The sequence below is a fragment of the Talpa occidentalis genome, unplaced genomic scaffold (assembly GCF_014898055.3).
Source record: "Talpa occidentalis isolate TD23 unplaced genomic scaffold, MPIMG_talOcc4v2.1 talOcc4.10, whole genome shotgun sequence".
Taxonomy (NCBI): domain Eukaryota; kingdom Metazoa; phylum Chordata; class Mammalia; order Eulipotyphla; family Talpidae; genus Talpa; species Talpa occidentalis.
Window position 1 is genome coordinate 95,352,883 of NW_023600993.1, and position 23,658 is coordinate 95,376,540.

Below are 23,658 nucleotides of genomic sequence, written 5' to 3' on the forward strand. Positions count from 1 at the left end.
CCCCCGCGCGGCCCCGCCCCGGAGGCCCCGCCCCGCGCATGCCCGCTGGCCCGCGCGCCAGGTCCGGGCGGCGCCGAGCGCTTGGCGGGAGATAGGAAAGTGCCTCTGCGCGCGCGGCGGCGGCCGCGGAGCCTGCGACCCGCGGCGGGACCTGGAGCCGCGCTGCCGCCTCTGAGCGCCGCCCCCGGGCCCGGAGCGGCCGGAGCAGCCGCGCCCTGACCCCGGCCCGGCTCCCGCCCCGGGCTCAGCCGGCGGGCGGGCGAGCGCGGCGCGGCCCGGGCCGGGGGGATGTCTCGGCGGACGCGCGGGTAAGCGGGGCCCTCCCGCCCGGGGGTCCCTCCCGCCCCGACCCCCCGCCCGCACCCCGCCCCGCCCCGGCCCAGTGCGCGGGACGGGAGGGCCCCGCGGGAAACGCTGCGTCTGGGCCCGAGGCCCGGGGCGCGCGCGGGGCCGGGGGCTTTGGAGGGCTTTGGGGGCCCCCGCCCTGCTCCCCGGGCCTGCTGGGCTTCAGATCCGGGCGGGCGGGTCTCCTGGGCCCCGGGCCAAGGCCTGCATGATGTCATTGTGTCTCCCGCCTAATTGCGGGGTGGGGGGGCGGCGGTGTCAGCTGGAAGGGCCTGCACCCCTCAGGGGCGCGCCCCGGGGAAGGGCTCGCCCCATCCCGCCCGAGGCCGCAGTCTGCGGACGCTCGCCCAGGCCTGCTGGGGCTCAGACTTGCCAGGGGGCGTCTCTTCACTGCACTCTGGGACGCACGGAGCACCCCGAGCCTTTTCCCGGACCTGCGGAGGGTGTTGGGTGGGGCCTTTTTTGTCTCTTATCTCTGAGTTCTGGGTGGGGTTTCGTTTGGAGAGACCTGTCTTCCCGTGGCACTCGGCTTTGGGGGCAGTTGGGGTTGAAGGTGAGGGGGAGAGGCTGACCTGGATGAGACTGCTTTGTGCGCGCAGCCCCTGGGGCCCGCGCAGGAACTGCCGTCTCCATTTTACCCCCCCTGAGAATTAGCGGCAGAGCGGGGCCTCGAACCAGGTGTGGCCTCCAGAGCCCTTTCTTACAACAGTGCACCTGCGGCCGGAGCGCAGGAGTTTTCAGACAGTCAGAGAGCCAGGGAGGACAGGGGGGTGCTGCCTGGTTCCCTTCTTGGATTGTCGCAGTGTCGGTAACCTTAAACCCCTCTTCTGATGGTGCTGTTTGCCTTCTCAGGCCAAGGCTGTAGGTCCTTGCTGGCTTTCCCCACAAGGGGGAATTCCTCTTAGAGGGGAGGCATCTAATAATCTGGGCAGGGGTCAGGTGCCTGGCAGAGGTTGTCTTCCTCAGGCCCGCATCTCCCAGGACACCTGCAGTTCCCAGGAGTTTGCAGGAAAGACCCTGTCCTGCTTTTTGGTTCAGGAAATGTTGTTACTTCAGAAAACCCCACCAAAACCCCATATTCTCTGCCACTTCACTCCTGGGGCTCAGTGGAGGAACCCCATCCCATGTGAGTGATGGGTTCTGTTGTACCCCATGTCCTTGAGTGCCTTCCCTGGCAAGGGCTGTAATTCCTCTGCACCAGTGTCCCATTTCCTGCTCAGCTTCTGACTCACCTGGGCCAGGAGCAGAATCTGCAATGCAAAGGAAAGGTGTGTGGGACCTTCATGTGGTTACCAATGCTGCCTTGACTTCTGCTTTTTCAGCTGGGATCATGAGGGGAACCCTTCAAAGTGCAGGTTGGAGTCTGGCTCTGTGGACCTGGCAAGTGGCATAACCCCCTTGAGCTTCAGTTTCCACATCTGTAAATGGGGATATGAGAATGCATGTGAATGGATGGTAGTAGAAGTCTGTCTTCACAGAATTCTTCCAATTATCTGAGTTTTGGTCCCCATTAATTAGAGGGCTGGAGCACCAGAAAGCATTCACACAGACACCTTTTCATCTTGTGCTGAGCTGTTAGAAGCTGGATGCTGGAAAGCCGAAGGTTTCTCTCAGAAAGGCATGGGCAGGGGAAGTGATTTTAAAAACGGCTGCATTCTGTTAGTATCTTGTTGAATTTTTGCCTTCATTGGTGAGGTGGAGGGCCCCAGTGGAGGGCAAGACAAGGCTGAGCTCTAGATCCTCCTGATTGGGTTTAGATGCATCATTTTCCTGCCTCTAAAGCATTTACTTTAATTAGCATATCTTATCAGTGAATAGGCAACAGCTTTGCATGTTTTCATCCACTCATTCAGTATCCAGTCATTCCCTGAGCCACCCCAAACAACCCTCATCCTGGCCCCACCAATATGGTGGGGGGAATGGGCATGGGATGGGGGGCTGACCTCTGCCAAGGAGATAGGCAGCTGCACGTTAAGACTATTCTGAGACTGGGGATTTCCTAGATGTGGGGAAGCTTAGGGGTGATGCTGAGTTCTGGAGAAGGAAAGGGACTAAGGAAGCCCGCTTTAGTCACTGAGGCTGTGCTTGTCTTGTGGACTTTCCCTGCTTAAAAATGCCTAATTTAGGAATTAGCTGATAAGAGGTCACCTGATACACGCCCCGCCAGGTGGAGCTGGGAGATTACTCACCTTCCTGAGCACCTAATATGGGGTGTGGGAGGAACTGTGATCTCCATTTTCATAATCACTAAACCTTATGAAGGTGAGGATCTTGGAGCAACTTGAAAAATTGCCTATTGCAAAATAAAAACACCCAGAAGTCAAAGTTGCTTATATTCTGATTTTCTCTCTGTAAAGTCTGTGAGTAGGCATGGATTGAGAGGACATATGCAAAAATAGATATAGTTACTGAGATAATGTATTTAAAATATTTTCCCCCAGTAATAATAAAATAGTGGTTCATGATGACTACATGACATCAGGTTTGATCCTTAACATAACCATGCAAGTTTAAAAATGTTTATTGAAAAGAAAATATTAAATGGTGTCTGGTTTTGAATATCATAACATTCATGGTGAAATTGTGACTTCTTTTTTATTTTTTTATGCATACAAGAACTGGGGTGTAGGCCAGAGGTGGGGGTGGTGGTGAGAGGATTTACCAAAGACAGAGTGGGGAGCATAACAGGTGGATCTACTGAAATACACTGCTGAGGGGAGCAGCGGGTGAGACAGGAGAGTTCTGCTGTGTCATGTGGGTTAGGTCCCTTGCTGGGGATCGAACCCTTGCTGCAGTGGCTGGCAATAACTTGATAGCGCTGAGATTTTAACCCCTATGCCACCAGGGAGACCCTATCGCTTTTTTTTTTTTTTTTTTGTAGCTTTTGAAAACAGATTGTTCTTGAAAATAAATAAAAAAGGAAGTAAAAATAGCCCAAAATTCCATTTAAAAAATGAATAAAAAGAGGAGGGTGGACATACATGTTTTCAAAAGCTGAAAGAGTAAAAGTCTGCCCCCATCAAAACCTTCCCTCAAGATGACTGCCACTGGCTGTCCATCTTGCTCAGCATGTGGAGACATATACCCTTGACCTTGCTTTCCCTACAGGGAGGAGCTGGATGAACTGCACTACCAGGACACAGATTCCGATGTGCCAGAGCAGAGAGACATCAAATGCAAGGTCAAGTGGACCCACGAGGAGGTGAGTGAGAGTGAGGGGCAATTCCAGGGTGTGTTGGCCATCGGTGGGCTGGCCTGAGAATGGAACCTGGGATGTGTCCAGTGAGTGTCCTGACTGCTGGGACAAAAGAGCAGCTGGTGAAAGAATCCGATGTGTTCTCTGGTTCACCCTGATGTCTTTTCTCAGCATTCTTGGGCTCAAATATGAGGGAATATGTCCCTTAGACCTCAGTGCCGGCTACTGGCTGTTGTGTCTCCCGGAAGCTGACGTGTACTACATTGTGGACAGTGTGCTTCTTGTCCTTTGATAATTAGGAGGTTCAGCCAAATTTGCAACTTTCTCTTTATTAATTTTTTAAAAAGGTTTATTTATGCATACAAGATCTGGGATACAGGCCAGAGATGTGGGGGGTGAGAGGAGTCACCAGAGACAGAACCGGGAACAGAACAGGCAGATGGACTGAAATACACTGCTGAGGGCAACAGCGGGCAAGACAGGAGAGGTCTGCTGTGCCATGTGGGTAGCTCCCTGGCCGGCCGGGCATCATACTCATGCTGCAGAGGCTGAGGATTGCTTCATAGTATGGTGCTTAACCCCTTGTACCACCAGGGAGGCCCATCTTTATTATTCATTTTTAAATTAATTGTATTGAATCTTGTGTCATGACGCTCTGAATTGATTCACTTTTTTATCTTTTAATCAAGTTTATGGAAGTATAATTCATGTGCCTGCCTTTTTTCTTACATTTTATTTATTTAAAATTTATTTATGCATACAAGAGCTAGGTGTAAGCCAGAGGTGTGGCATGGGATGGGGGGGGGGTGAGAGGACTCACCAGAGAGACAGAGTGGGGAACAGAACAGGCAAATATAAAATATACTGAAATACACTTCTGAGGGGAGCAGCGGGCTAGACAGGAGAGGTCTGCTGTGCCATGTAGGTAGCTCCCTGGCTGGGGTTCGAACTTAGGCTGCAGTGGCTGCTGATAACTTCATAGTGCTGAGACTTAATCCCTTGCAGCACCAGGGAGGCCCCCCCTTTTTTTTTACATTTTTAAAAGTACAGGTTTATTGGGAAAAGGAGAAAGAAAAAGGCCACCTGCATAGTCACAGGCGGGCAGGAGAATTGTTGCTGCTGTTGTGCCAAGGGAAAACATCAAGTGCACCTTTTAAAGTGAACAGTTAAATGTGTGTACTCAGATAAGCACCACCCTGTTTATCCCTCAAATTGTGGTCAGTCCATCTTCCTGGTGCCAGGCAGTTGCTGATCTGGTGTGTGTCTGTGTTTGATTCATTTTGCCTGTTCTTGAGTATTTTATAAATGAACCCGTACAGCCCGATATTCTTTTCTGTCTGGCTTCTTTGCCCAGCATAATGTTGTGAGATACAGTAATTTGCTTTATTATTGCTGAGTAGCATTCCACTCATGATATATACTATGGTATGTTTCATTTGTTGATGGGTGTTTGGGTTGTTTGCAGGTTTTTGTGGCTAGAGCTGTTAGGATTCCTACATGAATCTTCTGAGAATGGATAGTTTTTATTTCTCTAGGGAGGACACTTCAGTACAGTCATGGAGTCTAGTTGTATAGATTTTTTTTTAAAGATTTATTTATGCATATAAGAACTGGGGTACAGGCAAGAAGTGCAGGGGGTGAGAGGATTCACCACCAGAGACAGAGTGGGGAACAGAACAGGCAGGCTGACTGAAATACACTGCTGAGGGGAGCAGCGGGCGAGTCAGGAGAGGTCTGCTGCGCCATATGGGTAGCTCCCTGGCTAGGGATTGAACTCATGCTGCAGAGGCTGTGGATAGCTCATAGGTTGTGTCTTAACCCCTTGCACCACCAGAGAGGCCCTATAGATTTTTTTTTAAGATTTATTTATTTTTTTTTTATTTTTTTATTTTTTTTAAAGATTTGTTTATTTTATACAAGCATTGGGTACAGTCAGAAGTGCGGGAGGGTGAGAGAATTCACCAGAGCCAGAGCGGGGAGCAGAGCAGGCAGAAGGACCGAAGTACACTGCTGAGGGGAGCAGCGGGCGGCAGGAGAGGTCTGCGCGCCATGTGGGACCCTCCTCCAGTGGCCGGGGAGCAGCCGGGGATTGAACCGGCGCTGCAGAGGCTGCGGGAAGCTTCGCAACACAGAGCTCAACCGCTGCGCCACCTAGGAGGCCCTAAGATTTATTTATTTATGCATACAAGAACTGGGGTACAAGCCAGTCATGCATGGGGGTGAGAGGATTCACCAGAGATGGAGTGGGGAGCAGAACAGGCAGATTGAAATACACTGCCAAGGGGTGCAGCGGGTGAGACAGGAGAGGTCTGTTGCGTCATGTTGGTTTCGCCCCGGCCGCCCGGGGATTGAACTTGTGCTGCAGAGGCTGAGGATAGCTTCATAGTGCTGTGCTTAACTCCTTGTGCCACGAGGGAGGCCCTAGTTTTATAGAATTTGTCAGATCTTTTTCTAAATGGCTAGTACATTTTAGCCTTCTACTGGCTTTTTATTTTTATTTTTTTAAAAGATTTATTTATTTATTTATATTTATTTATACAAGCACTGGGTACAGTCAGAAGTGCGGGAGGGTGAGAGAATTCACCAGAGCGGGGAGCAGAGCAGGCAGAAGGACTGAAGTACACTGCTGAGGGGAGCAGCAGCGGGCGGCAGGAGAGGTCTGCGCGCCATATGGGACCCTCCTCCGGTGGCCGGGGAGCAGCTGGTGATTGAACCGGCGTCGCAGAGGCTGCGGGCAGCTTCGCAACCCAGCGCTCAACCACTGTGCCACCGGGAAGGTCTACTGGCTTTTTAACTCTACCTCTTATTTTCCTGGGTGTGTTTAGTTTTAGGTCTTTTTTTCACTCTTGAATCATAAAATACATTTCTTTGGAGGAGAAATATATTTTTCTGGTGATCTCAGTGTGGGCCGGGTTCTTGTGGGCTTAGTGGACAAGCAGGATTGTGCCCTCCCCCACAGAATCTCCCCGCCTGGGATGGGGAGATAAGATGGGCGCAGACAGTGGATGAGCGGGGGCCGGTCCAGGGCGCGGTGGCGGGGCTCGTGTATGCGTGCTCCTCATTGTGTTTGGGCTGCCTGGCGCGAAGGCCCCTAGCATACCAGAGTCCTGGTGACTGTTGAAATAAATACCTTTAGAAGGAGAAGGGACTGCTGTCTAAAATGGTTAGGAAAAGTTTCATGGAAAGAATTTGGAAATCCAGCAGGCAGGGAAAATTGCAAAATGTGTAAAACGGGCAAAGCAGTGGTCAGTTAGAATAGGAACTAGCTGTAGGTGGGGAAGTGCAGGCAGGGACTCCTGGGTTTGGCTGGTGGGTAGGGTGATAGAGGGAGAGTGAGTGACGTGGACAGTAACACTTGGGGCTAGATCCTGGAAGGCCCCAAATGTCAGATTCAGATGTGTAGGCTGGTGCAGCTGATGGTGAAGGTGTTTACAGCAGGAGAGTAACAGGAACATGGGGGACTTCAGAGAGCTGACCTGCTGTGTGTAGGACGGCTAGGTTTGGGGGCAGCCTGAGGCAGAGACTGGTGGGGAGGGCGCTGTGCTGGGCAGGCAAGAGAGGACAGCCCTGGAGAGAACAGGGCATGGAGCTGGCAGGTGGGGCAGGTCCATGCGTCTGTGGGAGTGGGAGACTGGAAACCGCAAAGTGTCTGTTGCCCATTGCAAGGGTGATGGTCAGCAGCAGGGGAGGGGATGGCGTCCTGGGCTCACTGGGGGCCTGGATTTCTGTGATGTCCTACTTTTCTGCCAGGAGCACATCACATGTGTATTTACGATAATCAGTTTGGATGAGGGATATTTATGCACAATTACAACCATTTAAAGTACAGTTTAGGGTGTCACCTTGAAATTACCAGCACCATCATGTTAGAGAACATTCTCACTGCCCCAAATGTTCCTTGAACCCCTTTGTTGTCCATCCGTCCCCCCAGCTCCCCTCCCACTGCCCCCATTCCCTTTCGTCCCCGGAGCTTGCTAATGATTTCTGCAGTTGCTCGTCCCCGTCTGGAGTGCGCTCCTTCACGTCTGGCCTCTGTCACTCATCATGTTCCGGTTCCATGTTGTTGTGTGAACCAGTAGTTTGTTTTCTGGAGACTGTTTAAAAGATGCTGTTTTGCCTTCTCACCCATGCCTCCCCGTCTCCAGCTGTTCTCTCTAGCTTGGGGTGTAGTGGCTTCCTGTTGTCTGTTTTTGCTCTTACCACCCCATTTCCTGCAGCTATCAAAGTGAACCTCACAGCAAGCACGTCGCCCGTGACCACCCACTCACTATTCAAGTGTGTCCATGGTTTTGTATATGTGCTGCCGAAGCGAGCATGTGTCCATGGTTTTGCATAACAGGGTCTGCCGAGCCTGCCTGTGGTCTGGCCCCTGCCAGCCCCTCCAGGGTCACCTCCCACCCATCTCTCACCTGCTCCTGCATTTTATACTAGACTTTGAGCCTGTCCCTTTGTTTCTGGAGTGGACAGTCACCATCTGCCTATCCATACCCCAGCACCTGGGGGCTCTCCTCTTGCTTATAGGAACCTTCAGTCAACACCTGCTTCCCTCAAGACCCTGAGTCCCATGAGGTTGGGGCAGCCCTGTGCCTGTAGTAGCCAGCACATTGTTGGTTCTCACTTGACGCATGGTGAATAATGAGTCTGTGCTTTTGGAGAAAGTTCTGCTGCTGCAGCCGTGAGGCTTCATGTGTGTGAGCCGAGCCCTCTGTCTTTTCGGTGTTGGCAGGACGAGCAGCTGAGGACGCTGGTGAGGCAGTTCGGACAGCAAGACTGGAAGTTCCTGGCCAGCCACTTCCCTGTGAGTGCTGTTCCTCTGTGGCCCCTCCCCTAGGGACTGGGGTTCTGGGTGACCCCGGGCAGATCTGCTAGTGAGAAAAAAGGGAGTTCCTTACCAAGCCCCTCAGAACAAAACAACCTTCTTAGGACCTTCTTTCCCAAACCGGAATTTGAGCCGCCTTGACACAGGTTTCCCCACCCCACAGCCTCAGTGTACCTGGTGGTCTGTAGGTCTGTGACATTTGTGGCAAATGATCAGTGACATATTTGCATCTCTTCCTGCAAGTCAGGAGCATGTTGCTGCCAGTTTCTCAGCAGTGAGACCGAAACTAAGGGGAAATGGTACTTTGAGCAGCTCCACAGTGAGGCCCCTGCACAGGTGCTGGTGCCACCACATCCAGCACTTAGAGCCTCCTGGTGATGTGGGTCCCCCGCTCCCCGCCCCCAGACTGCAGGTGTTCAGTGGGGAGGGATGTGGCATGAGCCACCTTCTGACTTGTTTCCTGGGTCGCTCAGGAGCAAAGTCACCAGACCCATTTTTGCTTCGTTCCTTGTCTCCTCTTCTGTGGCATCTGAAACCTTGAGGGAAATTGAAAAAAAGCCCAGAAGCCAGGAAGGACATGGTCTTATGGAGGCTTTAGGCAGGAAGGTGGCTGCCTGCAGTGGTCCGAGCACACCCAGGCCACTCATGCCCTCTTGTAGTGAACAGGCAGCATATGTGTCCTGCCTTCTGGCCGCATGGTATGAGGGGTGGAGGGAATAAGGAAAAGCCTCAGTGGCCACAGGCTGCAGCCCTTTGAGCCCAGCGCTTAGCCAGGTCCCCAGCCTGTTGGCCGAGGAGTTCTTGTGATTCTTGTCCTCTCTCAGAACCGCACTGACCAGCAATGCCAGTACCGGTGGCTGAGAGTCTTGAACCCAGACCTTGTCAAGGGGCCCTGGACCAAAGAGGAAGACCAGAAGGTAACCACTGGGGCAGGTGCCTCCCATGCCGTGGGCTCCATCCACCCCTCAGGTCACGGGGCTGTGAGCTGCCCTTTGTGTCAGCAGGGTGTGGGAGGGAGGTTGGTGTGGGCGTCCGGCAGGTCAGGCAGTAGTGCCTCTCAGCCACAGTGAGGTCCTGGGGTGGGTGCGGTGTCCAGTCCTGCTGGCTTCACAGCAGCTTTACTCCAAGGTCATCGAGCTGGTCAAGAAGTACGGCACGAAGCAGTGGACACTGATTGCCAAGCACCTGAAGGGCCGGCTGGGGAAGCAGTGCCGTGAGCGCTGGCACAACCACCTCAACCCCGAGGTGAAGAAGTCCTGCTGGACGGAGGAGGAGGACCGCATCATCTGTGAGGCCCACAAGGTGCTGGGCAACCGCTGGGCTGAGATCGCCAAGATGCTGCCCGGGAGGTGAGCTGCCTACGTACAAGGCAGGGCGGAGCAGTGTCCCCAGAGGTGGGGCACCTGGCCTCCCAAGAGTTGGTCACACTTCTCTGGAATGGCTCCCTTTTCCCAGGGTGGCTGTCCCTGCACCCTTGGGTGGGGCGCTGGCCGGACTCAGGAATCCTTGAGCAGGCTGGGAGGAGTGCCCGAGGCCTCCCACTCGATACTGTTCACATCCTCCCACTTCTGCTCCCTGCTGCTCCCTGCTGGGTCTGTCTTCCGCGGTGGCCAGAGTTGTCTGGTGATCTCTTCTGGAGAAGGACCCGCCCTCCCGGCACCTGTGCCATTGGGGCCTGGGACTCTGTCTGAACCACTACTGGGCAGATGGGGCACCATCCTTGCCAGGGTCTGTATCTGGAGTCAACTTCCAGTTCCTAATTATCACTCTCCTAACTGTTTCCTGTCTTCTGGAAACATGTAAGGATCTCCCGCTGCTGTCTTCTATGCTGTTTTCTCCCTTGTGTGTGTTTGCCTTATTTTGCTTTATCTTCCGTCCTTTGTCACGGCTGGGAGATAAAATGCCAGATGGCATATTTCCCTGAAGTCTGAAATGTCTATTTTCCAAACCCAAACATGAGCATATCCTTTTGGCCCTTCTAACATGGGGGTCGAAGACTTGGCCTCTTCTCTGGGTGACCTGCTTGGCGCACAGGTGCCGTGCCGCCAGCCTCGCCTTGACCCGCTGTCACCCTTGCTTGGCTGCTGGGCTTTAGCCACTCTGCCCCTTGGACCCTTACCTTGCGAGCACGATCTTCCTAAGCACCTCCGCCTCCTGCCTGCTGTGTAGCCAACGTTCTCATCCTGAACTTCTCAGTGGGGTGTTAATTCCTCAGAGAAGTTTTCTCTGACCTTCCAGATCCTGGTCAGGCCCCCGATGTCCTCTGAGTGCTTGGAGTAGACTCTGCAAAGTAAGCGGCACCTGCTGTCTTACTTGCTGGTCCCGGATCCCCCTGGGGCGACTGAAGATGAAGCTCCAAAGAATGAAGCATTTTGTAGCCTGGGGGACCCCATATTGATGGGCAGTAGGGGGTGAGCAAATATTTAGGGTCAAGTTCCCCTGAAACAGAACCTGAGACACAGATTCAGGTACCCAGGATTTCTTTAAGAAAAGATTCTCGCCTGGAAGGGGAGAATTGGGGAAGGATGGGGTCTCAGGTGAAATCTGATTTCCGTGGTGCTGTCCTCCCCGTGCAACCCTGCTGCCCTGTCCTGCCACCCTAACAACCTGCCACCACACTTCCCCGCCTTCTTTGCTGCTCTCAGCGTCATGCTGCTCTACATATGCCTCCTTGCTTCAGTCATGACGGGGTGTGGAGAGGTCTTCTGATCTCCAGATAGAGAAACCGAGACTCAAATAGTGAACAGTAGCAGATCCTTTGGGCCACCCCGCTCTGTCCTCTCTGGCCAGTCTTCAGTCGCGGGGAGTTGAACATGGCTTATGTTCAAGTCACCCAGCCTCAGGAGTCAGCACCCAGCTGTCTCCTTGCGGCTTCTGCATGTGCACGGTGAGTGGAAAGGGGATGACAGTCCCAGAACACCTGAGATGCATTTACCATTGGCTGCACAAGCCCTTTGCTTATTTTGCAGAGGTGAATGTAGCTGCTCCTCACCAAACGGGAGAGGTTCATCTGAAAGCTGAGACCTCAGTTCATCAGGTTGAACCCTCACCCGCAGAGGCGGCAGCTCAGGGAGGTCAGTGACCGCCCTGATGACACACAGTCCTGGTTTCCCCTGCAGGACAGACAATGCTGTGAAGAATCACTGGAACTCCACCATCAAAAGGAAGGTGGACACAGGAGGCTTCCTGAACGAGTCCAAAGACTACAAGCCCCCCGTGTACTTGCTGCTGGAGCTTGAGGACAAGGACAGTTGTCAGAGCACCCGGCCTGCCGAGGGCCAGGTGAGGGGCTGCCTACCAGAGCCCTTTCTTCTCTTTCCTGTCCACAGCTGTCAGTCCCTGCCGTAGGGTCTCTGCTTGCCAGGGCTTCTCAGCCTCATCAACAGCATCCTGCCTGTTCCCTTTCCAGGCTTTTCATCTTGAAATAATATTTAGCATACAGAAAAGATGCAGAAATACTGCAGAGAGCTCCCATATGCCCTTGACTGGACTCATTAGTTTTTAACATTTGCCAGATTTGCTTCACTTTTTTCTTCTCTACTCAGATGGCTTTTTAAAATCTAAGCCAGGCCTCCCTGGTGGCGCAAGGGGTTAATTAAGCACAGCACTATGAAGCTATCCGCAGCCTCTGCAGCATGAGTTTGATCCCTGGCTGGCCAGGGAGCTACCCACACGGTGCAGCAGACCTCTCCTGTCTCGCCCGCTGCTCCCCTCAGCAGTATATTTCAGCCAGTCTGCCTGTTCTGTTCCCCGCTCTATCTCTGGTGAATCCTCTCACCACTGCCCCCCCTCCCCCCGCCGCCGGCTTATACCCCAGTTCTTGTATGCATGCATAAATAAATCTTAAAAAAAAAAAATCCGAGCCATTTGAGAACTGGTCGCATACCTTGTGCCTCTTTCCCTTAAGACGTCAAGTGTGTGTTTCCTAAGAATAAGGGCACTCGTTTGCATGCCCACAGTGGGCTACCTCCAGACCATGGACGTTAACCTCGATTCAGGACTTCTAACCTACAGTCCAGATTCCATTTTTTTCCTGCCCATGGCCCCCCTGCTTTAGTTGACATAGCTCTTTCACCCATTCCTATCTGGAATACTCCATCAGACTGTCTTAGTCTTTCATGATACTGGTATTTTTGAAGCATAAGGTTGGATCAGTTATTTGATAGGTTTGTCAAGTTGGAGTCAAGTTTCCTTACTGTCAGATTTGGGCTGTGCGTCCGTAGCTGCATAATCTGTATCTTGAATCAAGCCCTCCAAAGGCTGTGCCATGCCCTGTGTCCCCAGGGGAGCCTCGTCGCCAGCTGGCCCCCCGCACCCCCGGCCATGAAGGAGGAGGAAAGCAGTGAGGAGGAGGCCCCCGCAGCCGCCGCTTCTCAGGAGCAGGACCCTGTCTCTGCAGAGCTGGATGGAGTGCGGACCCCAGAGCCCTTGGAGGACTTTTCCAAGCACGAGGACGAGGCGAGCTCCCCACCAGACACCAGCCTGCCCTACAAGTGGGTGGTGGAGGCCGCCAACCTCCTCATCCCTGCTGCAGAGTCCAGCCTCTCTGAAGCCCTGGACCTGATCGAGTCGGTAATGGTCACAGTGGCCCAAGGCAGACCCACCCGTGGGAGCACTGCTCATGGGTGGGCCCCCTTCTCACTCCTGAGTCCTGCTCTTTCTGGTCCCGCCCGGAACCACAGCCTGGGGACCCATGGGGTGGGGTGGGAGGGCTCCCCAGAGGAGGTGGCACCATGCTGAGTCCTCAAGGATAATGGGGAGAGGGTGTTTAAGGCCAGTAACAGCATGAAGCGCATGGGATAGTGTCCGGAGAGGGCATGAGAGGTGCTGGGGTTTGAGTGGGTTCTGACCATCAGGTGGCGTACCCCAATTTAAGGCCATGCCGCTGTGGACTCCTGTGGGGGAGCCTTGCCCACTGGGGCCATACCTCTTGCTGTGACATCCTACTCCCAGCTGCGTCAGCGAGACCTGCGGTGTGGAGGGGCTTTCAGGAGGTGATGGCAGAGGCCTGACAGCTGGGGTGTGGAGTTCAGTGGGACCAAGTCACCTTTCCACCTGGCTTCTTGCTGAGACTAATGACAGTGTTTTGAACGTCTGGAAATGCGAGGCTCTGAGCTTCACGTGCCGTCCACCTGGTGTCCTGTGAGGGGTGTCCTTTCTCAAGGTTGTAGATGAGGCTCAGAGAGGTCAAGTAGTGGCCGCAAGGTCACACAGCAAGAAAGCCTGTTGGTCTTTACCGTCATGTTGTATTTTCTACATGATAGGTGTGGAGAAGGGGAGAGAGGCTCACTTTTGTTGAGTCAGCCCCGGAGCTGAATTGGTAATTGTAGTGTCTAACATTTAAGTGTCCACTGTGTGCTAGGCTGGTTACCTACTGGCCACCTACCCTCATGCTCTTGGAGAGTCTTAGCCCTGTGAAGTGGGTGGGCTCCTCACCAGTGAGGGACTCCCCAGCTCAGTGAGGTGAAGAGGTTTGTCCAGTGTCACTCAGCAGGTGCGTGTTCTGGGCGCCACATGGGCCATGCTGTTTGGCTTGATGCTGAGGCTCTTTACAGTGACTTCCACAGCTGATGTGGGAGTTAGAGCATTTGCAGAGATACTTCCGCCTGCCCTTCTTCCTGCAGCTCCGCTCCAGGGAATCCTTGTAGAGTGTGCCTCTGGTTTGTGAAGTAGTTGTGGATTCACCCTGGGATTGGGGTTTGTAGTTGCGAGTGTGGGCCTGCCCTTAGGAATGAACAACCCCAGGCCCTTGCAGGTCCCAAGGATTGGAAATCACTGGAGGGTCTGGCTCTACTCAGGACCAGACCTCCAGGGGCCAAAGTGGAAGGTTCTGTCCAGAAACTTTTGGTGTCATTTCCTGGGCAAAAACGGGCAACCGGGTGGCACTCAGGTTTGCACTTAGAAACTTAGTGACCTTGGGCAACTCGTGCCCTCTTAGCTTATGATGGGGTGAAGGGATGCTTCCCTGGTAGGGTTGTCATGGGTGGTTGACAGCCCCATGGAGCATGGTGGGTGCTCCTACCCTCCCCAGCAGGGCCCTGTCCTTGCAGATAAAGACCCTCAGCCTCAGCTGTTCATGCCCCGGGCCTTCCACTTTGAGCAGTCTACTACAGAAATAACTGAAAATGCGGGAGGAGATTTGTAATCCAAGATGTTATTTTTTATTTTGGAAAACTAAATGTCCAACCAAAGGGGGAAATTAAGTGACATGTGGGTCTTGGAATATTTTACAGTCCTAAAAATGGTTGTCAAAGTTAAAAAAAATTTTCACCATCATTATGAATATTTGCTACTAGTAAAATTTAACTCTTAGGAATATAATTAGGCATTGTTTCCTGGTTTATAGAAATTTTAAATGAAAAAAATGCAGGATAAAGAAATAATACCTGTTAAGGTTAAAAACATGCAAAATAGTAGATATTTAGGGGCACGTGTAAGTGGTAAAAGAATAAAGGTGTGAAGATAAATAAATTAATGCATGCAGCTTCCCACCTAGGGCAGAGGGAGGGAGAAGAGAGGCAGACATGGAGCGACATGATGGGGATTTATTTCTTTGGTCTACTGATGAGCACCTGCACTTCCTTTGTGCTTTCTGTGTATCGTAAATACTTCATGGAACATTCCCTTAAATCACAGGAAGCCCCTGTCTGCACGATGTGACTTCCATTGTGTTATGGACATAGACTTGCCCATAGAAGAATTCTCAAGGAAGCATTAACGATGATGGGTCCTGGACTGTGGGGTCATCCCTGCCCTTGTGTATTTTCCTTTGATGAGTGAGTCCTGTTGTATCTGCTGGTAGAAGAGCAGAGCACTGCAGTCATCTCTAACCCCCTTCTCTGGGCAGGACCCCGATGCTTGGTGTGACCTGAGTAAGTTTGACCTCCCCGAGGAGCCATCCGCAGAGGGTAGCATCAACAACAGCCCTGTGCAGCCACAGCTGCCAGAGCAGCAGGCCCCACCCAGCCGCCAGCCTGCCTCCCAAGTGCCCAGCGTGACCGAGTACCGCCTGGACGGCCACACCATCTCTGACCTGAGCCGGAGCAGCCGGGGTGAGCTGATTCCCATCTCCCCCAGCACTGATGTGGGGGGCTTGGGCATCGGCACGCCACCCTCGGTGCTCAAGCGGCAGAAGAAGAGGCGCGTGGCCCTGTCCCCCGTCTCGGAGAACAGTGCCAGCCTGTCCTTCCTGGACTCTTGCAACAGCCTCACCCCCAAGAGCACACCTGTCAAGACCCTGCCCTTCTCGCCGTCCCAGGTGTGTAGCCTCCACTGCCTGTTGGGTTTGGCTGCGTATTCAGTGCCGGTAGGGGCTGGTTCGAGCATGCATTGGGCATGTGCTGGGGCAGAGGGATGAGCAGAACCAGGTCTGCTCCATGAAGCTTCCGTTGAAAAATGGCCTATGTAAATGTGATGAATGGAACGGAGGAGAAGCTGACACCTGTAGGTGGGTTGGGGTGGGGGGTGGGGGCCGAGGTGTCATCCAGGAGGAGTTGTTGCTTGAGCTGGGATGTAGTAGGTGATAACTGGACAGAAATGGAAAGGACGTGATGTTTGTTAAAAGAATCAACTCTTCTAAATGAGATTTGCCAGCTGTGGGGAACAAAGGTGAAGATGGTGGCCCTGCCCACGAAGACTTAGCTGGTGTGTAGGGGGCAGGCTTGGAAGGAGTTGGTCAGACTCAGTGAGGAAAGTGTGGGGATAATAAGTCACTGAGAGCATGTGACCTGGGTGCTGCTTCCTTGGGCTCCATTTGTAACATAGGAGGACTGAGGGGGAACCCTGGCTTTCCTAGAGGTCAGGGGCTCTGGCTTCCTAGGCTGGTGTGTGAGCCGGGTTTTGGGGATGGATTGGCTTGAGTAAAGGCACAGAAGTGGGGGCTGTGAATCCAGAGCTGGGAGTGACAGGTGTGGACAGGGGCCTAGCTGGGCCTTAGGTATCCCCAGGGGTTTGCCCTGCCCTGGGGCTGTGGGGAGTGGAGGGGTGGTCAGGCTCTGGGAGGCTGGACTGGAGGGGTGAGCAGAGGCTGGTCCTGGAGCCTGATGCCTCCAAACAGGAGAAGGGTGGGTGGAAGCTTTGGGTCTGCTCCCTCCTGGTGGCACATTTAGTGGCTGTGCTGTCCTCTCCTACAGAGGGATTGAGGCCTGGCCCGTGTGTTGGGGGTGACTTCTGAGCGAACCCTGGGTTACAGCTTGCTAGGACTGCCATGATAGAGTACCACACTGGGCCTCAAGGACTGACCCCGCTTCTGCAGACTCAAAAATCCAGACAGGTTGTTACTTTGTCTGGTTCCTTTGTCTTGGCAGTTTCTTAACTTCTGGAACAAGCAGGACACGCTGGAGCTGGAAAGCCCCTCCCTGACGTCCACCCCAGTGTGCAGCCAGAAGGTGGTGGTCACCACACCCCTGCACCGGGACAAGACGCCCCTGCACCAGAAGCACGCTGCGTGAGTGTTGTCCCCCACTGCTGCTGGCCTCGAGTGGGGCCCCCTCCCACTCTGGAAAAACCCTGAGGCCCTGTTTCAAGAAAGCAACCTCTTCTCTGGCCCCCTCAGCCTTCATTTTGTCAGCATAGTCTGGGAGTTCACTTGTTCTTCCTTGTCTTTAGTTTTTAGTTTGACTTTCTTATCTCAGGAATGGAGGGAGTCCAGGTCGCCAGGAAACACTAACCTTCCGGCGTTTACAAGTTTCAAGTGCAAATCCTCTGTGTTGGGTGGCAGTAGCCTTACAAGGGCCATGAGAGTACCCCGGGCTCTCGCCCGCTCTCTGGAGCCCCTATGATCTTTCCAGGTCAGGTCTTCTGGGGTCTAAGCAGGCCCCTCAGGTCAGGGCCCTCTGCAGGTGTCCGGCAGCCTCTCCTTTACGGTGATGCTGTGACTTGTGAACTCTGAACTGCCTTGTTTTCTCCGTTGTCTCTGCAAGGCAAGGCTCTCCTGCACCCCCTCCTGCTCTGTGCCCGGGGGTCTCTCACTGTGGAGGGCTCCCCTCACTTGTTATGATCTTGGGGATCACTGCCCTTCACACCCAATGTCCAGGGTCCTGAGACTCGTGGCTTCATCTGCTGCATATCAAGTCTTGGGTCAGCGGGACAGTAAACCTGCTCCCGGATGTAGGTTTTTGGACCAGAGGTTCCCTGCTTACTCTTAAATCCAGATGGTCACAGAAGGCTTTTTTTGTTTGTTTGTTTTTGTTTCCCTACCTCTTCACTCAAAAAATCTTGACATTGGAAAGAGCTACAGGCAGCAAGGGGTGTTGGAAGGGCGTGGCTCATGGACAGATAAGGCGCATTTGGGGCACCTAACTTCTCACCATGGATGCTGTCTGACTTGACAGGCAGTCGGCACGGCCTGCAGGGAGGGGGACCGTGCAGAATACTGAGAAAAAATCGCAGGCAGAGTCAACTGCAGTGGCTTCAACATGAAAACCTGCTTTTTGTGTTTAAAGAACAACAACCAGGCCCCTAGGTTTGGAGTGGAGTGAGTGTAGAGAACAGTAGCAGAGCGGGTCCCCACTTGCACCCTCTGAGCTGATTAAGAGCCTGGGGCAGGGAGGGGAGGGGTGGCCAAGAGAGGGCCATGGGGAAGGCTGCATGCGAGCCAGGTGCCCTCCTGCTGCTGAGGCCAGGCTCTAGGGGAGCAGCCGTGTCCACCCCACCCCGTCGCTAAGCCCCCCTCTGGCGCTGCAGCTTTGTGACCCCCGATCAGAAGTGCTCCATGGACAACACTCCCCACACCCCCACGCCGTTCAAGAATGCCTTGGAGAAGTACGGACCACTGAAGCCCCTGGTACGTGGGGCGGCCGGGCGGGGCCTGCGCGCCAGGTGTCATGGGGCCTCACCTGGCTCAGGGCTCCTGATTCTCCCAACTAGCCGAGGGCTCGCTGGCACCCTGATTTTTACCAGTGGGAAGTGAGGCTGCGTCACTTAGTCATTGGATGTTGCCGCCTAAGTACCAGGAAGGGAAGGGGAGGACGTGCCTCCTGGGGGTTCTCGCCTGGCGGTGTGCATGCTGCGCCCGCCCCCCAGTGCATGAGGGGGTCATGCTTTTTCCCAACTTGAGGGAAAGAGCCAGCTCCTTGGATTTAAGGGACCAGCCAGGTGTTTTAGAAACAAGTTAAAGCTGAGAGACTTAGAGAAGCACCACCTGTGAACGGTCTGTGGGCCCTGCCCCCCCACCACAACTCCCCCCAACCCCCCCCCCCCCCCGGCCACTTGGGGTTTTCATGTGAAAGCCAAAGGGAGGGGGCTTGGTCTCCCCAGTCCTGTGACGAGCTGAGTCACCAGCCAGGCACTGGTTAGCAACACCCTTTCCTGTCCGAGTTGGGGTTTGGCCTCAAGATACTGAGATGTCTGCATGCCCTCCTGACGGGCTTGGGGGGCAAGTCTGACTGCATTTGACAACTTATCAGAGTAGAGAGGGGCTTTGCGAGGGGCTTCTGAGGCGGCTGTCCTGCCCCTGCTGTGCTCCCTAGCTCTCCCTCCCCTGAAGCTGGAGAGGTTGCCTGGCGGCCCCAGACCTATGGAAAGGAAATGGAACCAGTGTGGAGGGGAATGAGGGTGAGGGAGTTTGGGCCTGGCCTGTGTGGGGTTCTCACAGCTATGATTTGGGCCAGCTCTTGCTCCTGCTGAGCTGGATGTCCCTGCAGAGGAAGCAGCTGTTGTGCAGAGCTGTGTGGGGGGTGCTGTGCGAGGGGCTGCTTCTGGCCCACGTGGCCCTCAGGGAGGTGGGGTGTTGCCTGTGTCTGGGGCAGGCAGTTAATGGCTTTGGATAATGTGTGTGGGCCATGGCACTGGGCCTTCTTTCTGATTGTCCAGGACAGTGGTGGGGGATTGGGGGCTGGGTCTGCTCCGCCATCCCCATATCCTGCAGCCAACCAGGTGCAGGGCCTCACCTGGCTCCCTACCCTGCCTCCCAGCCCCAGACCCCCCACCTGGAAGAGGACTTGAAGGAGGTGCTGCGCTCGGAGGCCGGCATTGAACTGGTCATCGAGGATGATGTGAGGCCCGAGAAGCAGAAGAGGAAGCCAGGGGTGAGCAGTGCAGAGCCGGGGATGAGGCTGTAGGAGGTGCTGGGTGTGTAGCTGCCATCCCGTGCCCTGTGCGACCCCACAGTGGTGGTTGGTGAGGTGATGTGACTCCCCCACACGGCACTAAGGGACTCTCGTCTCTTTCCTGAGGGAACCCCGTAGAGGAAGTAAGCCAGGTGGGGGACGGCCAGGCCAGGTGTGGTGGAGAGCTAGCAGGGACACCTGCGCACACAGGGTGGCTCAGTTTAGCCTGTGCCTGCTGTCCTGCCTGTGGAGCCCCCAGTAGCGGGAGACTTCAGGCCCCTCTTTTGCCAGATGCTCTCCTGGGGAGGGGCCGGTGGGGACTGCAGTGTGCCAGGATAGTGGGCAGAGCTGGGGCAGGTGGGCAGGGAGGTGCCCACGGTGCTGGGGCCTTGGAATGGAGGCCTAGAGAACCTGGCCGGTCCTCCAAGCTGGACGCTGGTTCTGTGCTGTGGCATCACTCTTGGCACACTGCTCCTTGGGGGCCGTGAGGATTAGTCCTGGGGCATCAAGGGCCCTCTGTGTCATGCCCACTCCAGCCTACTCGCAGGAGTGCAGGCGAGGGCTGGCATCCCTGCTCTGGTGCTGGCGCAGGGCCTGCTTCTGCTGGGGTTTTATTACCTGACTGCAGATGAATATTTTAGGTGTGAGGATTCTTGAAGGACTTTTCTCTGCTGTGCTGTTTGGCAGTGGTTAGAGGCTTGGGGGCTGTGCTTGGGTTGTTTGGGGTGAGGAGCATCCCTGTGTCCCTGTTGCAGCATCTGGCAGGGCACAGGGGCCAGTAGGGCCCGGGTCTTGGGCCTCACAGCCACGCCTGACTTGGAGGCTCCACTTGCAGCAGCAGGGTCCAGTTCTGTGGCTGGGCAGGCTCCGTCGTGGCGCGCTGAGCCCGTAACTGCCTCCTTCCCCCACCCCAGCTGCGGCGGAGCCCCATCAAGAAAGTCCGCAAGTCTCTGGCTCTTGACATCGTGGACGAGGATGGGAAGCTGATGATGTCCACGCTGCCCAAGGCGCTGTCCTTGGTAAGGGTCCGAGAGAAGCACCCGTCAGCCACTCTTCCCCCAGGCAGCGCCGGAGGCTCCTCTTGGCGGGGGCTGGAGTCTCCGGAGGCCTCCTGCCCCTGGAGCCCTTTATTCCTGTGGAGTGGACCCTGGAGGTAGAGGGTCCAGTGATTCCAGGTGTGGCTGGGCCCCCGCCTCGGCTTCCACAGAGAAGTTGTTCAGCAAGAGCTGCGTTACTGGGAGGTTTGAGATCTGGATCTGGGTCCCCAGCACCTTCCTTTGCATTCTGCTCTTGGGGGTGATCATGGAGTCTGTCTCAGGCATAGCCAGGTTGAGCCATATCAGCCCCAGGCCAACCTGAGGAACGGGGTGTTGCCCACATAGCCGGGGTCCCCAGAGACCACACCGATGACCCCATGCAGCCACAACGGGGTGAGCCCATCTGGCCCTGGCACTCAGTGGGGGCCAAAAGACAGGATTGCCCGGCCAGGTCTTGCTAGTATGACGGCAGCAGCACCCACAGATCTTGCAGAGGAAACCAGGGGTCCCCGCCAGGCCTGCAGGCCAGCAGGAAAATACTTAGCGAAAAGCAAAGCGTTGCAGCAGGTGCCCAGGACTTGGAGTGAGGTAGCCCTGGGTTGAGCCCTGATACTACCCTTGCTCTCTGGGGTGTGGTTTCCCTGAGCCCCCAGGGTGTTGCCTGTTGTAGAAACATCAGGCCCAACAGACTGTTGGGGGTAAGCCCTGAGCAGAGTGGGGACCCCTGGGTGCTTTGTGCAGCCCGTAGGGTGCATGCAGGCGTCTCTGGTCGTGGGTATTTCTTGCCCCAGGAGCACTCTGGTCTCTGCCTGAGCGGGGAGAACCAGCTTCCTGTACTAGGAAGCAGCTTTCTTGGGCATTCACTTGGCTCCCAGCTCTGAAACAGGCCCTGTGCAAATACTTTCAGAATCTTTATTCCTTAATCTTTAAATGGGCTTACCACCTGGAAGAAGAAACTGGGACTTTGGGGAGGTCAGTGTCCTCCCCGAGCTTAGACAGCAGGAGTCGCTGGTCTGTTGTGGCTGTGGGTGTTTCTTTTTCCCACTCAGCTCGTAGCCAAATGGTGAGACTTTGACTTGATTTTGATTTCAGCAGACAAGTGTCCCATCCAGCTCCTCCAGCCTCACCCTCTCAGGCGGCAGGGACAACAGCCTGCTCAACCAGGGCTTCCTGCAGGCCAAGCCCGAGAAGCCAGCGGCGGCGGCCCACAAGCCCCGAGGCCACTTTCCAGCCCCGGCCCCGGTGAGTGCTGGCCACGTGGCATCACCCTCGGCTACTGGCCCCGCTGACCCCATCACCTTGCGGCCTTTGCACGGGCCGTTTCCACTGCCTGAAATACTTCGGCTTCAAATCTAGTCCAGGGGCCACTTCTCAGAGGACCCGCTTGCTGGAGGATGTCCCCACTCCCCCCGCACACACCTCTTACAGGGCATAGCTCACTGGTAATGTCGTCAGCTCCATCTAGGTGCTGTGCACTGTCGTCGGGTAGGACTGGGGGTATTGGAGGGGAGGTGGCTGCATCGCCTGGTCCAGTCTCCAGCTTTAGTTCTGGAAGCCTGGAGACAGGAAGTGACTCCCGCAAGATCACCAGGCAGCTGGAGGGATGGCAAGAGCATTTTTGGCCTCTGGAGGGAGGGAGGGCGGGTCCTAGGAACGCCCTCACCCAGCCAGGCTCAGCAGCTGGGCTCATCAGGAGCACACTGTCCCACCTGGGTGGTAACCCTCCTGCCTCCTCCCAGATGACCAGCGCCTGGAAGACGGTGGCCTGCGGGGGCACCAGGGACCAGCTCTTCATGCAGGAGAAGGCGCGCCAGCTCCTGGGCCGCTTGAAGCCCAGCCACACATCGCGGACCCTCATCTTGTCCTGAGGCGCCTGGCCTGGACAGCCCATTCTCATGTTTACAGGGGGCTGGGGTGTGGAGTGTTCTGGAATTTGAGATTCACACTCGGGTGGCTGCCTGCAGGGAGCCTCCTTCAGCAGTCCTCCCAGACTGTCCAGGTGAGACAAGGGCACTTGTCCTGTCTTCAAGCAGCTGCGGGCAGTCCATGGTGCTAACAGAACAAAGCCCCCCTGGGCCTGCCCGGTCCTCTCCCCAGTACACAGGAGGCACCTTCAGCTCCTGCGCCCTGGTCAGGCCTGGCCTCACCTCAGACCCCTGCTTAGACAGGGGACTTGGCCGGTGTTCTCATTCCCGCAGCCCGTTGGTACATGTTCTTGAATAAAACTGCCTTTCTCATGTGTTGCTCTAGATTGCACCTTTCTCCCGGGCCTGGCTGTGCTTCCTACTGACGGCCTCGACCCGAAGTATGTAGGAACTGGGTCTTCATCAGTGTGCAGCTCAGGCCCAGGCCCGGACACTTTCCCTCCCAGGGGCAGTGTGGGAGCAGTTTCTCCTCTGCACCCAGTGGGTATCTGTCCCTCAAGGCTCTAGGACTCTGGCCTTTGGGTGAGGAGGGGTGTGGTGTGTCTAGGCCTTGCTTGGTCCTTGCCATGCGACTGCGCTGCCAGTGACATGGCCTCCCCCAGGCCACCCACACTCAAGGGCCTTGGCTGCTGATGTGATTGCACTTGCAGACTGGATGGGGCTTGTCCTGCTGGGCCCTGGAGGTACCTGGCTGGTAGCTGAGAAGGCCCTGAGCACTGAGGAGCAGCAGGTGGCAAGTCTGAGTTACTGACTTGGGAGTGATGGTGTAGGGAAAAGGGCGTGGCCCTAGCCCTTCTCACCTCCTGCCCTGCTGGCCCCTACAGTGACCACTGGTGGCTGTCCCTCACCTCTGGCCCTGGCAGCAGCCCCGGCTCCTTCCACAGGCCAGACTCTTTGTAAAAACACATTTGCTGTCTTAGTCGTTTTTAAGCGTAGAATTTAGTGGTGGTAGCTTATTCATGCCGTGGAACATCTCCTGTGTCCCCGCCTCAGGTCCTGCTCTGTGTTTCAATGAGTGTGGCCTCTAGGCATGTACTGTAAGAGGAGTCCTGTCATATTTGTCTTTTTGTGTCTGGCTTATTAACTTAACAGTCGCGAGTTTCCTCCCTATGGTGTCGTGTGTTGGAATTCCTTAAGGCAGGACGATATTCCATTATATATATCCACCTGTGGAGGATTCTAGGCTTGTGCTATGAATGTGGGTGTGAAAATCCTTCTTTGACATCCTGCTTTCAGCATTTTGGAAGTGGGATTGATGGGCCATGATAATCCTATATCTATCTATATA

At 55.0% G+C, this 23,658-nt stretch overlaps 1 protein-coding gene across 2 annotated transcripts; it reads left to right on the forward strand.

Annotated features, from left to right (window-relative positions):
• The first annotated feature begins 108 nt into the window (after positions 1-108).
• MYBL2 (MYB proto-oncogene like 2) lies at positions 109-23,658 on the forward strand. Of its 2 annotated transcripts, none has more exons than XM_037499040.2 (14): positions 109-308; positions 3,454-3,547; positions 8,268-8,339; positions 9,185-9,277; positions 9,489-9,709; positions 11,480-11,642; positions 12,645-12,932; positions 15,208-15,618; positions 16,667-16,806; positions 18,045-18,144; positions 19,274-19,387; positions 20,323-20,427; positions 21,538-21,687; positions 22,185-23,658. In XM_037499040.2, the coding sequence occupies exons 1-14, from the start codon at positions 289-291 to the stop codon at positions 22,311-22,313; spliced, it is 2,100 nt and encodes a 699-aa protein (XP_037354937.1). In that variant the 5' UTR covers positions 109-288; the 3' UTR covers positions 22,314-23,658. The 2 variants fall into 2 exon arrangements, with proteins under 2 accessions (XP_037354937.1, XP_037354945.1); XM_037499048.2 differs by having other exon boundaries at positions 263-308; positions 21,541-21,687.